General features: G+C 40.6%; 1 protein-coding gene across 1 annotated transcript; it reads right to left on the bottom strand.

The window, feature by feature from the left end:
- Positions 1 to 246: 246 nt before the first annotated feature.
- On the bottom strand, positions 247 to 11,089 carry LOC131907737 (POTE ankyrin domain family member A-like). The gene is made up of 6 exons (XM_059258842.1): positions 10,771 to 11,089; positions 9,396 to 9,510; positions 8,888 to 9,061; positions 3,753 to 3,862; positions 2,209 to 2,346; positions 247 to 406 (listed from the first exon to the last, which is right to left on the bottom strand). Exons 2-6 carry the CDS (start codon positions 9,435 to 9,437, stop codon positions 247 to 249), a joined length of 624 nt encoding a protein of 207 aa, XP_059114825.1. The 5' UTR covers positions 9,438 to 9,510; positions 10,771 to 11,089.
- Positions 11,090 to 13,044: the final 1,955 nt, after the last annotated feature.

Here is a 13,044-nt window from a genome sequence, read left to right as displayed (position 1 = left end):
AATCCCAATGCTGATTAGAGAATATTACATCATATATAATAATATTCACTTACTAAATTCAGTAAGCTCATTCCAACATTTCAGAAAAAAATCCATTTTTTTAACAAATCCAATTTTAATGTGACAATCATGCAATTTTAAAGTATTTTTTCTTTCTATATAATGATATACAAATTTCAAGGAAATTAAGTAAAAGGAATTTTAGACAAGATTTTTTTTAGATTAAAAATTTCATGTAAGTTTTTTTTAAAGGATTCTGATCTCCAAGCCCTTAGAAAACAAGTTAAGAAAAACAGCAATTCCATTTACATTTAGTTTCAATTTTCCCAGTAATTCACTATCAGAACTCTTACCTAAACATGTTTGTCTCAGTTCCTCTTCATCATAGTCGATAAGTAGTGTCCTACTGTCATGGACCAAAAGAATGGTAAATCAATCTACTAGTTCAATGTTGATATGAAAACACTCACCTGTCACATTACACTCAGAGGAGTATTTCAGGCATTATCCATGATACTATCAGAGCCTTTAAACATATGCTACAAACATGTGGATTCTGTATTTTATCAAGCTTATAAATGAACAAGGAAAAATGAAGCAGGACGGTCATGAATCAAAAGCAAGTCAACTCCATACATAAACTAAGTTTTCTCAGCATGATGGAAAGCGTCTTGAACACAGAAGAAATCTTACATTTGTAGCCAATAGCTGCTTGTTCTTGGACATGCTATTTCTATTAGGCTTAATAGGCTTAATGTCTTCCTCTAAAAAATAATGACTTTAACTGCTTTTGTATACCAGGGTGATATGACTAAATAAGGTAATATAAAGTGTGCATGGCAAATAGAAAAGCAACAAGATCATCTGTCTCTTTAGGCTGAACTGTTTTAGACTCCCAAACAACCCTCAACATGTATTTCCTTGAAAGATCTGATATTCTTATATTGATGTTACCAAAAAATATTAAGGCCTGCTTTTGTTTTTACCTATTCTATTCTTCATCACAAAGTTCAAAGAAAAATCATCCATTTAACTTTTTAAAATCTAAACAGCTAGTTAACAACAATGTGAAATTATTCATACCTCAAATGTATGGATTGTATTTGGACTAAAGATGCAAAATGCTTAGATAGTGAAGATAAAAGTCTAAATATTCCGGAGCTAGTAAAATACTAGTATGGACTTGATATCAATATGCAGATGTCAAGTGATTTTTTTTTTGCAATTTTTAATTCAACAACATGTTCCATGTCTTCCCATGTCCCACCATACCCAATGGCACCCAACATCTTGATGCCCCTATGTCTAAATGACTCCTGGACTTTCAGTCCCCCCAAATACCCAGATCACCCAATGCCTCCAGACTCACAAAGACTTCCAGTGACCTCAGATCCCCAAAATACTTCAGGTCCCTCAAATTCCAATTCCCAATTTACTCAGGTATCCAAGTGCCCCAGGGTCTACCAGGTCTCCAAATGTCCTTCACTCAGGTTTCTTGGTATCAACAAGTGGTCCATATTTCCCAGACCCCTGGCATATTCCAGCCTCCTTAAGGTATCCAGGAACTCCAAATGTTCCACTGGTCCTATCTCTCTGGAAGTAAAAGGCGGGGCACACTATGTGGCAAAAGGCAACAGCAGCGGCTAGAAAATAGTAACACTCAACCTACAGAGATCACATGGCCCTGGCAGAAAGGATTAACATGAACTGGGAGCTGATGTCCATGGAATTCTGGGAGTAGAAGTACTTTTGCTGACTATGTGTGTGTTTCCTTCAGATGATGTTGCCCATAACTCCACAAGGCTCAACTCTGGGTTTCTTTTGGTGGGTATCATTATGCATTCTCAAGACTAGGTAGGGTTTTACAAAGTTTCTTCACCTATAGAGTTTGAAAAGTCCTAACCTAAGAGATAGTAATATAGTCCTTCAATAAAATACTTGCCTAAATCGTGTGAAGTCCTGGGTTCAATTGCCAGCATCTACCCCCACCCTACTACACACACACACAGCCAAAATAAAAATCCAGAGACAAAGAGTCCTGCGTCCATTGCTACTTCTAATTCATCTAGAGCTTTGATTAGTTTCTGGATGATAGGGTGGATTATGTCACTGCCATTCCAAGACAACCTAAACTAAATATATAAGATATAGTATTAGTAATTACTTTGCATCTCTATTTAATGTTAACAAGTAAATGTGAACACTTACACTTTGCTTTTACTTTCAACAGCATAACGTTTAGCTGTCCATCCAAAGGCATCTTGCTTAAAGGTATCAATACCTCTTTGAAGAAGAAGCTTGATGATAAGTTCTGACCCACACCTTACAGCATACATAAGGGTGCTTCTAAAAGAGCAGAGGTAGAGCCCAGCTGTTAGGTACTTCAATAAAGTTGTTAAACACCTCATTGAATGTTTTACCAATTTGAAATATTGCTTGTATATGTAGAACTAACCATCTACTAACAGACATAAACATCTTGGGAGCTCAAATGTTCATCCTGTAAATTATCTCTCGGACAAATCGAGAAAAACTAAACAGAAAGCCTGTTCTCCCACTAAGGTAGAATAGTAGAATTTAGAACCCCATATCCTCTCATTCACAAATACTGAGGCTATTTCTCAAAGTAGGTGAATATTTAAGTAGAGAATTCTTTGTCTCTTTTCTAGTCTGACATAATATACTGTAATTCATAAACTAAAGAGCAAAGAGGAAAAGCTTATTTGTGTGATTAATATAATAATAGTATAATTATAAAATAAGTGATTCTAACAATAATGGTAGCAACGATGTTTGTAGCAGATGACCATGTGCTAGAACTACATAGTACATAATACATACTATGTCCACGCATAACCCTGCTTTTTGAATCAGGAAGTAAATCTAGCGATGTGCAACATTCCTGAGGTTGTACGTTCAGGAAATGTGGAGGCTGGAATTAAGTTCAGTCTTGTGTGAATATTGAGATTTTTTCTTGTCACCCAACTGTGATTTTCACTCATCCAAACTTATTCAATAAAAGTAGTTTCTTGTTCTTTTGACCATGCCAAATAATAAAGTTTCAAAGTAAATTCAGAGGGAAAAAAATGGAAAAAGTAGAGTACCATGTGGTAACAGGAATTAACAGTTACTGAGAGATAATCATATAATATTTTGCAAAGAAATTTAATGCAAACAGCCATCCAACAGATTTTCATTTTTAAGGAAGCAGTATACGAGGAGCGTGAGTGACAAATACTATTAAGACATTAAGAGTCACACTGTTATTAAAAAATTAAAATTAACACCTTAAAAACAAATAAAATATGAGATCTGTTTAGCTAAATAAGTTGCCTGATGAATAAGTTGCAATACAATCAATCAACACCATTTTGTATTATCAGGAAATGTAGACCCTATTGTATGTTGTCTTTTTGTTGTTCACACTGAATACTTTCTTTGTACCAAACTGATGGTCTAGGCTAATGTTATCTCAGTAAGTAAAAGTTACATTCTTCTTCCTATGTATTTAACACTGTGGCTTGGGTGATAGTTACAACACCAAACTCACTAACTTTATTCAAATACAAGGACTTTTTTTTTTTTTTTTTTCCAAGACAGGGTTTCTCTGTGTAGTTTTGGTGCCTGTCCCGGATCTCGCTCTGTAGACCAGGTTGTCCTCGAACTCACAGAGATCCGCCTGGCTCTGCCTCCCGAGTGCTGGGATTAAAGGCGTGTGCCACCGCCTGGCTAAGGTACAAGGACTTTTTTACCTTCCCAGAAAGTCACATGTTTTTGTGTTGTTGGCTCCCTTGTTGATTAAGAATTCTGCCATTTTCTCCTTGTTTTGTTTCAGAGCAAGCAAAAGTGGTGTGATCTTGTTCTGTCAAAACAAAATCAGTGATGAATTAAAATTAATAATTTCCTTGAGCACATAATCATAAATGCCAACAATAAATGACTGGCCATTTCTTCAATCCACTGACATCCATGTGGGCTCCCCCTTTTCCGTGAAATCCCCCTACCCAGAGTGAGCACATATATTTATTCCCAAATCCACGGCTAACATTTCCTATTGCCACAGATTTTTGCTTTTGTCAAAACATGCATACTGGTGTTTTGGGGCCATGTGATGGTTCCTATCTAAAAAGCTTCTTGATTCTGTAACTTTATTTCAACAACCCACAACAAAGATCACAATAGCAAAACTTTCTGTATTATTGCTTGCAAATAAGCTAAAGTTCCTCATCTATATTTTCTTTCTCTCTGCATTACAAAGAAAGATCTCTTTTCCAGACATTTCATGACCCAACAAAAAGACTGCATGACCACCTGTCCGGGAATGTGACAAAAAGAAGAGGAAGAGGAGGAGGAGGAGGAAGAGGAGGAGGAGGAGGAGGAGAAGGAGGAGAAGGAGGAGAAGGAGAAGAAAGAAGAAGAGGAAGAAGAAGAAGAAGAAGGAGGAGGAGGAGGAAGAGGAGGAGGAGGAGGAGGAGGAGGAGGAGGAGGAGGAGGAGGAGGAGGAAGAAGAAGAAGAAGAAGAAGAAGAAGAAGAAGAAGAAGAAGAAGAAGAAGAAGAAGAAGGGGAGGAGGAGTTGGACAGGTCCTCTATCAGGGAAATACCCTTTATTTTTTATAACTTCTACTTTTTTGAAACTGCCTTTTATGGCAGACATTAGCATTTAAGGATGTAGAGTTCAAGGGACACAGTGTTGAGAATTTTGAGATGCAGCAGACATTTCATGCAATAGAAGAGAAACTTGTTAATTCCCTTTTATGTGTGGTGCCAGATCCTGGGACATCAATATCGGCATTTCAGAAAATGGGCTCCTACTTAAATGAACAGGCTTTGAAAGAACTTTGCTTGCTCTTATTATAAAATGAGAGTCTTATTTAACTGTAGAGAGCTCAGTAGGAGATTTCATTCTCAATTATGATAATATTCTCAGGTCTGGTGTGGTGGTGCACACCTTTAGTCTCAGCATGTGGGAGGCAGAGGCAGGCAGGTCTCCATGAGTTCAAGGCCATTCTGGTCTGGATAGTGAGTTCCAAAATGATGATGAGGATGATAATGACGACAATGATGATATTCTCAGGACTCAGAAGCACAACTACTTTTGGGTTTTTTTTGGGGGGAGGTTGTTACAGTTGGTTTTTGCCTTTTGAGACAGAATTTCACTATGCATCCCAGGCTAGCTTCTTGTGCTCATGGTTCTCCTCTGTTAATCTCCTAAGTGTTATGATGCTAGGATTTGTGACACCATGCCTTTTTCATATGCTATTTTAATCTCTTTTTATTCTGGTTTCATTTTAATTACTACTTCAAGCTGTTTTTGAGCAAAAAAGACAATGGTTTTATCAATAATAATTCTAACACTGATCTATACATATTTCTTTTATATTGAGGAAAGCCAGTAGGTCATCTTCCTTGGTACAAAATGATACAATTTTGTCTTCAGTTGCCATAACCTTTTAGAGTTAACTACAGTTAACCTAATAGTACATACAGGCATTTCAATGTGAATGTGTTTAAGAGATAAAGTTTTTGTTTTTGTTTTTGTTTTTATGTTTTTTTTTGTTTGTTTTTGTTTTTGTTTTTGTTTTTGTTTTTGTTTTTTGTTTTTTTTTTTGAGACAGGGTTTCTCTGTGTAGATTTAGAGCCTTTCCTGGAACTCACTCTAGCCCAGGCTGGCCTCGAACTCACAGAGATCCGCCTGCCTCTGCCTCCTGAGTGCTGGGTTTAAAGGCGTGCACCACCACCCCGCTAACCTCCCCACCCCACCCCCAGCTTGAGATAAAGTTTTAAAATAACAACTTCTAACTTCTAAAATTCAATCCCATTTCTAAGGGAATAACAGGAAAAAAAAATAGGCCATACCCTATAAATTGTTTGGAAGTTTAAAATCTCTGTCACAAAACACCATAAAGCAGCTGTTCGTGCAAACACACGTTTGGGTAGATGATATCTGGTGATCTGAAGGGGCCCCTAGCAAACTGGAGCACTTGTAGGCCTCAGACAGTAGGGACACCTTCATCACAGGTGACAGACAATAAAAGGAGCGCTGAGCAGGCTGGACTTGGTTACTTAAGAGCAACTTGAAACCCACATTTCTTTAAGGATCTCCTTGGGCTAGAGAGATACTCAGTGGTTAAGAGCACTATCTGCTCTTAACTGGACACTGACCGTGTCCCAGTCCCAGCATCTACACGGTGGCTCACAGCCATCCGTAATTCATTTCGGAGGATCCGATACCCACTTCTGGCCTCTATGGGTACTGTGTACATGTTGTACATTTTACACGCCTGCAGGCAAAACACCCCCACACAGCTTTTTTTTTTTAAAGTAAAATAAAATTTTAAAAAAGGATCTCCTGGAGTTGAACTGTGGATCAGCTCCTGGAGGACACTGTTTATATTGGACTCCATTGAGTTCTTAGCCCTTTGAAAAACAAAAACAAAAACAAAACCTAATTGTGGGTGTGGTTCACATTTTGTGTGCAAAAATGCAAAATTCTTTTCTAGGAACTGAAGAACCGAAAGAAACATTTTTTTAACTTTGATTTTATTTATTCTTTGTGTCTTTCGCATCATGCATTTCAATCTCATTCATTTCCCATCCCTTCATGCCTGCCCTCTGCCCCTGCAACCTCCCCCTACAAAATAAAACAAAATAAAATTTAAGACAAAAAAAGAAAGAAAAACAAGAAAAATCTCACCATGGAAGCTGTGGTGTGACACAGTGAGTCACGCAGTAAACCCTTTATCCGTATATCTTTACTTGCAAGTGTTCATTGCAAAGAGTCATTGGTCTGGTTCGAGGCCTCTGGTTTCTACTACACTATCGATACTGGGCCGTCACTGGGACTCCTCTTGGATATCCTGTTATTGCCCTGTGTCATAGAGATCCTGCAGCTTTGGGTCTGCAGTTAGGTCATTTCACGTGCTCCAGCAGATCACAGATGGGGTGGATATTGAGGTGGGCCAACTCATAACCCTGGTTCTGGGCCTGGGTAGTTGCAGGGTTGGTCAGCCTACCAACTCTCCCCTGTCCTCAGCACCAGGGTGAAGCTCTCCAACATTGCTCTCTCTGACTAGCTCACCCCTCACAGCAATGAGCAAGGGGCGGGGCAGTTCTCCTGCTTTCCTGCCCTCAGTTTGGCTCCTCCACACTTACACCTTCAGGGCCAACTCTACTGTTACCCCAGGCCAGGCTCAGAGTGCTTCAGCTGGTGAGGGGCAGGGTCGCTCTGATTCTTAGGACCTCAGAAGCAGCTCTCCCACCTGCTACAGGCAGCAAGGGGTGGGACGGGGGGCGGACATCTCTGACCTGCCCACACCACCATATGGCAGATGAAAAGCAGGGCCAGATCTCCCAAGATTAAGTTCTCAGGGACAGTTCACCAGCCCACCCCCATCACCCCACCTACCCCCCCCCTCCGTCAATAAGGTCAGATCTATTGTGCTGCGCAGGTGAGGTGCAGGGGCCCCTTTCCCAAGTGCTGCAGCTGGTGATATGGGGGATCAGCTCCCTTGCCCACCACAGGTGGCCGGGACAAGTGGGGGGGGCACTCTCACCATCACATGGAGGAAACATTTTTAAATGCTTATGCCTGGGTCTTATTAGATATGCCGATTCAGACGTTAGAGGTAAAGTCTAGACACGTGTATTTTCAAAACTCTCTCAGATGATTGTGCTGCACATTTTTATTTATTTATTTTGCCTGGGGAAGCAGAAGAGCATCGTTTCTACTTTGTCTCTCACAGGTAGACCAGTGTTCTTTATCATTTCGGGATTTGGCCAAAGAGAGAAACAGACAAATACTGCCTTTGCTGGAAACTCCGTTTCACTTGCAAGATAGGGGCAGAAGTAGCAATAGAAATTTCAGAATATAACTGGATTATGCAAAAATGCAGCATAAAAATCTCCCAAGTCCCAGTAAAGCATTGTAGATTTCAGAGTAGACTTTAGGCTCTTATCCAAGTGGCAATTTCTGTCCAACAAGGGTCATTTCACAGTGAATCACTTATTTTTCCCTTTTTTGTTTTCTGTGTAATTGCTACCTATTCATTGACAGTCTGATTTCTTTAGAGTTCTACTAAAATTCACCTCTGGGCACACTTGTTAACTAGTAATGTTCCCTAATTAGGAATTATTATCACCAAACTGAAGGGCACAGAATAAATATAAAGTGAATCATTTTTCAAAAAATCAAGATTTCTTCGTATTCTTCCCTCAATTATCCAATTCCCATATTTGTATGAGTATTTCTCATCAACTTCCCTTTCTAGTTTCCCTTCTTTGGCTTTACCATTCACAGCTTGATCACATGACATAACTTGTCTGCAGCATCCAGATACCCATTTATCAGAAAACATTTCTCTCTCATTTAAGATAAAGTTGATATCAAAGGCAAATGTGTTGGGTGTCTTTTTTTTTTTTTTTTTTTTTTTTTTTGGTTTTTCGAGACAGGGTTTCTCTGTGTAGCTTTGCCTTTCCTGGAACTCACTTGGTAGCCCAGGCTGGCCTCGAACTCACGGAGATCCACCAGGCTCTGCCTCCCGAGTGCTGGGATTAAAGGCGTGCGCCACCACCGCCCGGCTTGGGTGTCATTTTTAACTAACCAAGGAAAAGCTTTTGTCAGACTTAAAAACAGGCAAATCGGAGCTTTAGCAGATTCATTGCTTTGATAAACACTTGTCAGAAATGCATTCCAGAAAGCTGCACTGTGTAACACTTCTTTAAAAGTACCAATATTTAAAGTGGTATCTTCAATGGTTGAGTTATTTCAAAAACATTTCCATTAGAGGACTAGAGCTTTGAAAAGACAGAAAGTTGACTCTACATACACATGGCTATTAAAATCTGTGTGTTTCAAATGCGTTAGAATTAAAGGTGGGTGGTGTATACCTCGTTTATTGCTTCAATGTTTGCCCTGTATTCGAGCAGCTTTGCGGCTGTTTTGACATCCCCATTGTAGACAGCATAGTGCAGAGCGGTGTTGCCACGGCAGTCGATAACATCTGGATCAGCACCATACTTCAGCAGAATATCAAGGCATTCTGTCTGTCTGCATTGTGCAGCCTGTGGATGTAATATCAACACACAGAATGTTAAAGAACTCCAGATCAGCATTCCACAGGCTTCCATATTTAGTTACATTTAAATGATGTAAGCTTTAATTTTTTTTTTTTTTTTTTTTGGTTTTTCGAGACAGGGTTTCTCTGTGTAGCTTTGCACCTTTCCTGGGACTCACTTGGTAGTCCAGGCTGGCCTCGAACTCACAGAGATCCGCCTGGCTCTGCCTCCCGAGTGCTGGGATTAAAGGCGTGCGCCACCACCGCCCGGCAAGCTTTAATTTTTAATGTAAAAATGTATTTCGAACTCATATCATCTGAAACTGATGGCAGTAACATACCTTAATTAGAGGTGTGGCATCTTTAATGTCCTTTGGACTCATCTCACAGCTGTTCTCCACCAGGAAAGCCACCACCTCTGGATGGCCATAGACACAGGCAAAATGCAGGGCAGTTCTGTGAGTACGAAAGGGATTTTTTTATGAACTTAAAGAATATTTTCTCAAAACTTACACATGCAATTATAATCACCGATAGCATTTAAGGGCCCTGCATTTTAAAATTTGATTTTCTTCTGAAGAAGAGTCATTATACTGCCTCTTAATGCAAAGATCGGACAATTTCACTGGAGTCAATATTCCCCGATGTGAGCTGTTTCTGTGTTTTAGGATATAGATTCTTCCTGTTGACCAGCCTGGAGCCAGGGTCTAGGCACCCGGCTGGGACCCTTCTGAACAAAGCACTGTATGTGTCAGGGAGCACTCAGCTTCAGATAGCACAGCCCTGATGATTGAGAACTAGTAGGGCCTGGGCACTGCTCATGGAACCCACTCCTCTTAGGGCACCAATGCAGAAAAACCTGAAGAGAGAGCAGTGATGGAACACTGGGAACCCATGCATCTGCCTAGGAAGGATTTGAAAAACGTAGTGACCCAAAGGTGGGACAAAATTGAAAAGTCAAGACGAAGTTAGTGATTTGAAAACTGTCAAAGGTGTCAGTGAGCCATATGGTGTGATAGAAGTCACTGGAGTTAACTCTTATGGGAAAACCAAGACTCGTCATCAAATCTTATTATAAATACACAGTGGCTTATAAGGACGACACCAAATGACCCTTCAGGAGTGTTTAACAGTCGTGAGGGAGGGAGCTCTAAGTACAGAAAATCATGAAGTGAACATGGTACCCACAACTAAAGGAGATGAATAAGTGAATACATAGGAGAACACAAACCATCTTCTCTTGTAAGTTCTCTCAGTAAACAATGTACTTTCCTGCACACATGGATACATAGGAATATACTGACATAGTGAGTATCAACTTTTGTCTAAAATAAGAAAATCTTTTAGGTGGGAAGTTGATACACACTAGAAATTTCTCTTACTCAGTTTTCCACAATGTGTATGGCATTATGTTCCCCCCCCCCCCCCCCCCCGCAATGGATACACGAAAGCTGTATTATACAACTTTGTTGAAATCCTTGAAAGGCTAGTCAGTGCTCCAGAAGGAGAACTGTCAAGGATGTGAAGCACTATTCGATTTGTTTCTCTGTTAACGAGGACCAGTTGGGTGGGACATCCTTCTCAGATGGGCATCCGAAGATTAATGACAGACGCTTCTCTTTTCTCCCCTCAGACAGGAAGCTGGCCTTCTCCCCTAGGTCACCGTACCTCCCTCCAAGGTACCCACCCGTCACTCTCCCCCAGCCCCAGTGTTACCTGTACTTCCAATCTGTTTGTTCATGACAAAAACTCCCCGTTTGACGAAGCTCTTCACGGTGTCTAAGTCGCCCATGCTTGCAGCCTTGTGGATAGGATAATAAGGTGCATAGCTGGTGTGGTATTTGGGCGGATGACAGCCTCTCTCGTCCTGGTTCCCAAAGCCCATGAAGATCTTATCCAGGCCATCACAGAATCCCAGGGGCGTCCTTTCCTTTTTGGGGAAGAATATCTCCATGGTAAATGTCGTCTGCTTCACAGCCCCTTCTTTACCGCTAAGCTTCTCCTGCATCCCCAACCCAAAATAAGAGACCTACGCCAAGATTGGCCTCTCCCAAACCCAGAACCAAGATTTATAGTAAGCCAGCTCTCCTAAATGTTTGAATATGGAAGGAAACTCAGAGCCAAGTCTTGCCACAATGTCTCAGTAGGGAAGCTCTGTGCTGGCTTAGTAGCAGACGCAGTTGGCAACGTGGTCTCCAAGCAACACTGGTAAACACAAGCAAGCTGGTGCCCAGGCTCGTGCCAGGGATGGGCGCACGTTCTCTGTGGAGAGCTGTCCAGTATGTGAGCAGGGAAGGTGCTCAATGCGCATGTGCAGAATCCGATACTCAAAAATCAGCCAGAAAGCCCACTTAACGTTCCCTCAAATGAAGCACTAACCACCCCGTGCCCTCCATGCAGATCTAGGAGCAGTTAAGAAGTTTTCTTGTGCTTTCTTTTCCATTTAGTTTCGGGGAATATTTTATTTTCTTTCCTGGTTTCTTCTGTGACCTACTCCTCACTCAGTAATGAGTTGTTTAATCTCTGTGATTGGTATACATGCTAGAGATTTGTTTGCTGTCAAGTTTATGTCTTATTGAAGAGCTTCAAGCAATTAACAACTGTCGAGAGAAGGACAATTGGTCTTCCCAGGGATGAGCTTTGTGATTTGTTATTGTGCTGGCTAGTCTTATGTCAACTTGACACAAGCTAGAGTTGTCTGAAAACAGAGAACTTCAATTGAGAAAATGTCTCCACAAGATTAAGCTATAGGGCATTTGTTTGTTTGTTTGTTTGGTTAGTGATTTATGTGGGAAGGCTCAGCCCATTGTGGGTGGTGCCATCCCTGGATTGGTGGTCCTGGGTTCTATAAGAAAGCAGGGCTGGGAAGCCATGGGAAGCCAGTCAGCAGCTCCCCTCCATGGCCTCTGCATCAGCTCCTGCCTTCAGGTTCCTGCCCTCTTTGAGTTCCTGTCCTGACTTCCTTTGATGATGAACAGTGATATGGAAATGTAAGCTGAATAAACCCTTTCCTTCCCAACTTGCCTTTGTTCATGGTGTTTCATCACAACAATAGAAACCCGGGGTGTCTATAAACACATACATGCAGGCAATACTGAATGAACTCAGCAGGTTATTGTTATATAGTTTTCCATTTATATATGTTTTGTAACAATAATTAGAGTAGGACTTGAGGTTTGGAGGAGGACACAGATGGGGTAGAAAGGAGGGGAGAGGGGGAAATGATGTAATTATATTTTAATTGAATAAAAAATATGTTGGTATAAACACAAATGGCTGAGGTATTTATTTAACATATCAAAGCGGACCTGGCCTCCAGGTTCTCCCAGCACCCCTCAGTCCCTACCTGTAACAGGGTATGGCTTGCATATCCCACCCTCTACCCTGAACTCTCCAATCCAGGGTCGGGGCTGCCCCTCCCCAGAGGCTCTTCCCTGTATAATCCAGACATTTTGGTTGCCCTTCTCTTTTGTACCTTTGGCCTCCTGGCTGCTGCACCTGGTCCCCTCTCTCCCTTCTCCCCACATGACCCACTTCAGTCTGGTCATGTTCACTCTGGACTCTCCCAGATGTCCCTGCCTCTGACTATGCTCTCCTACATATCTATAATAAACTTTCTCCTCCACTACACCTAGGAGCAGTCATGTTCTTTCCTTTCCTTTTTTTTTTTTAATTTCTTTTTTTCATTCCAGTATGACATGCACATGCAGATATCTCCCTCAACGTGGTATTTTCTGAGGTTCTTTGTTATTAGTATTATTCATACATATTAGTACATTCATACATGTGTGTTTTAATTTCTAAGTTTGTTATTCATACATATTAGTACATTCATACATGTGTGTTTTAATTTCTAAGTTTTTAAATTAAAAATTTAAGCACCTCATTTAAATTAAAGATAAATTAAATATGTGCATATATTTGTTAAAAACAAACATTTTCTCCTGACAAAAGAAAGGAAAGCGTGTGTGAAAGAGAAACTCCTTAAAC

The sequence above is a fragment of the Peromyscus eremicus genome, chromosome 4, assembly GCF_949786415.1.
Source record: "Peromyscus eremicus chromosome 4, PerEre_H2_v1, whole genome shotgun sequence".
NCBI lineage: Eukaryota > Metazoa > Chordata > Mammalia > Rodentia > Cricetidae > Peromyscus > Peromyscus eremicus.
Note: the sequence above shows the minus strand (reverse complement) of the source record. Positions and strands in the feature narration are given on the sequence as shown.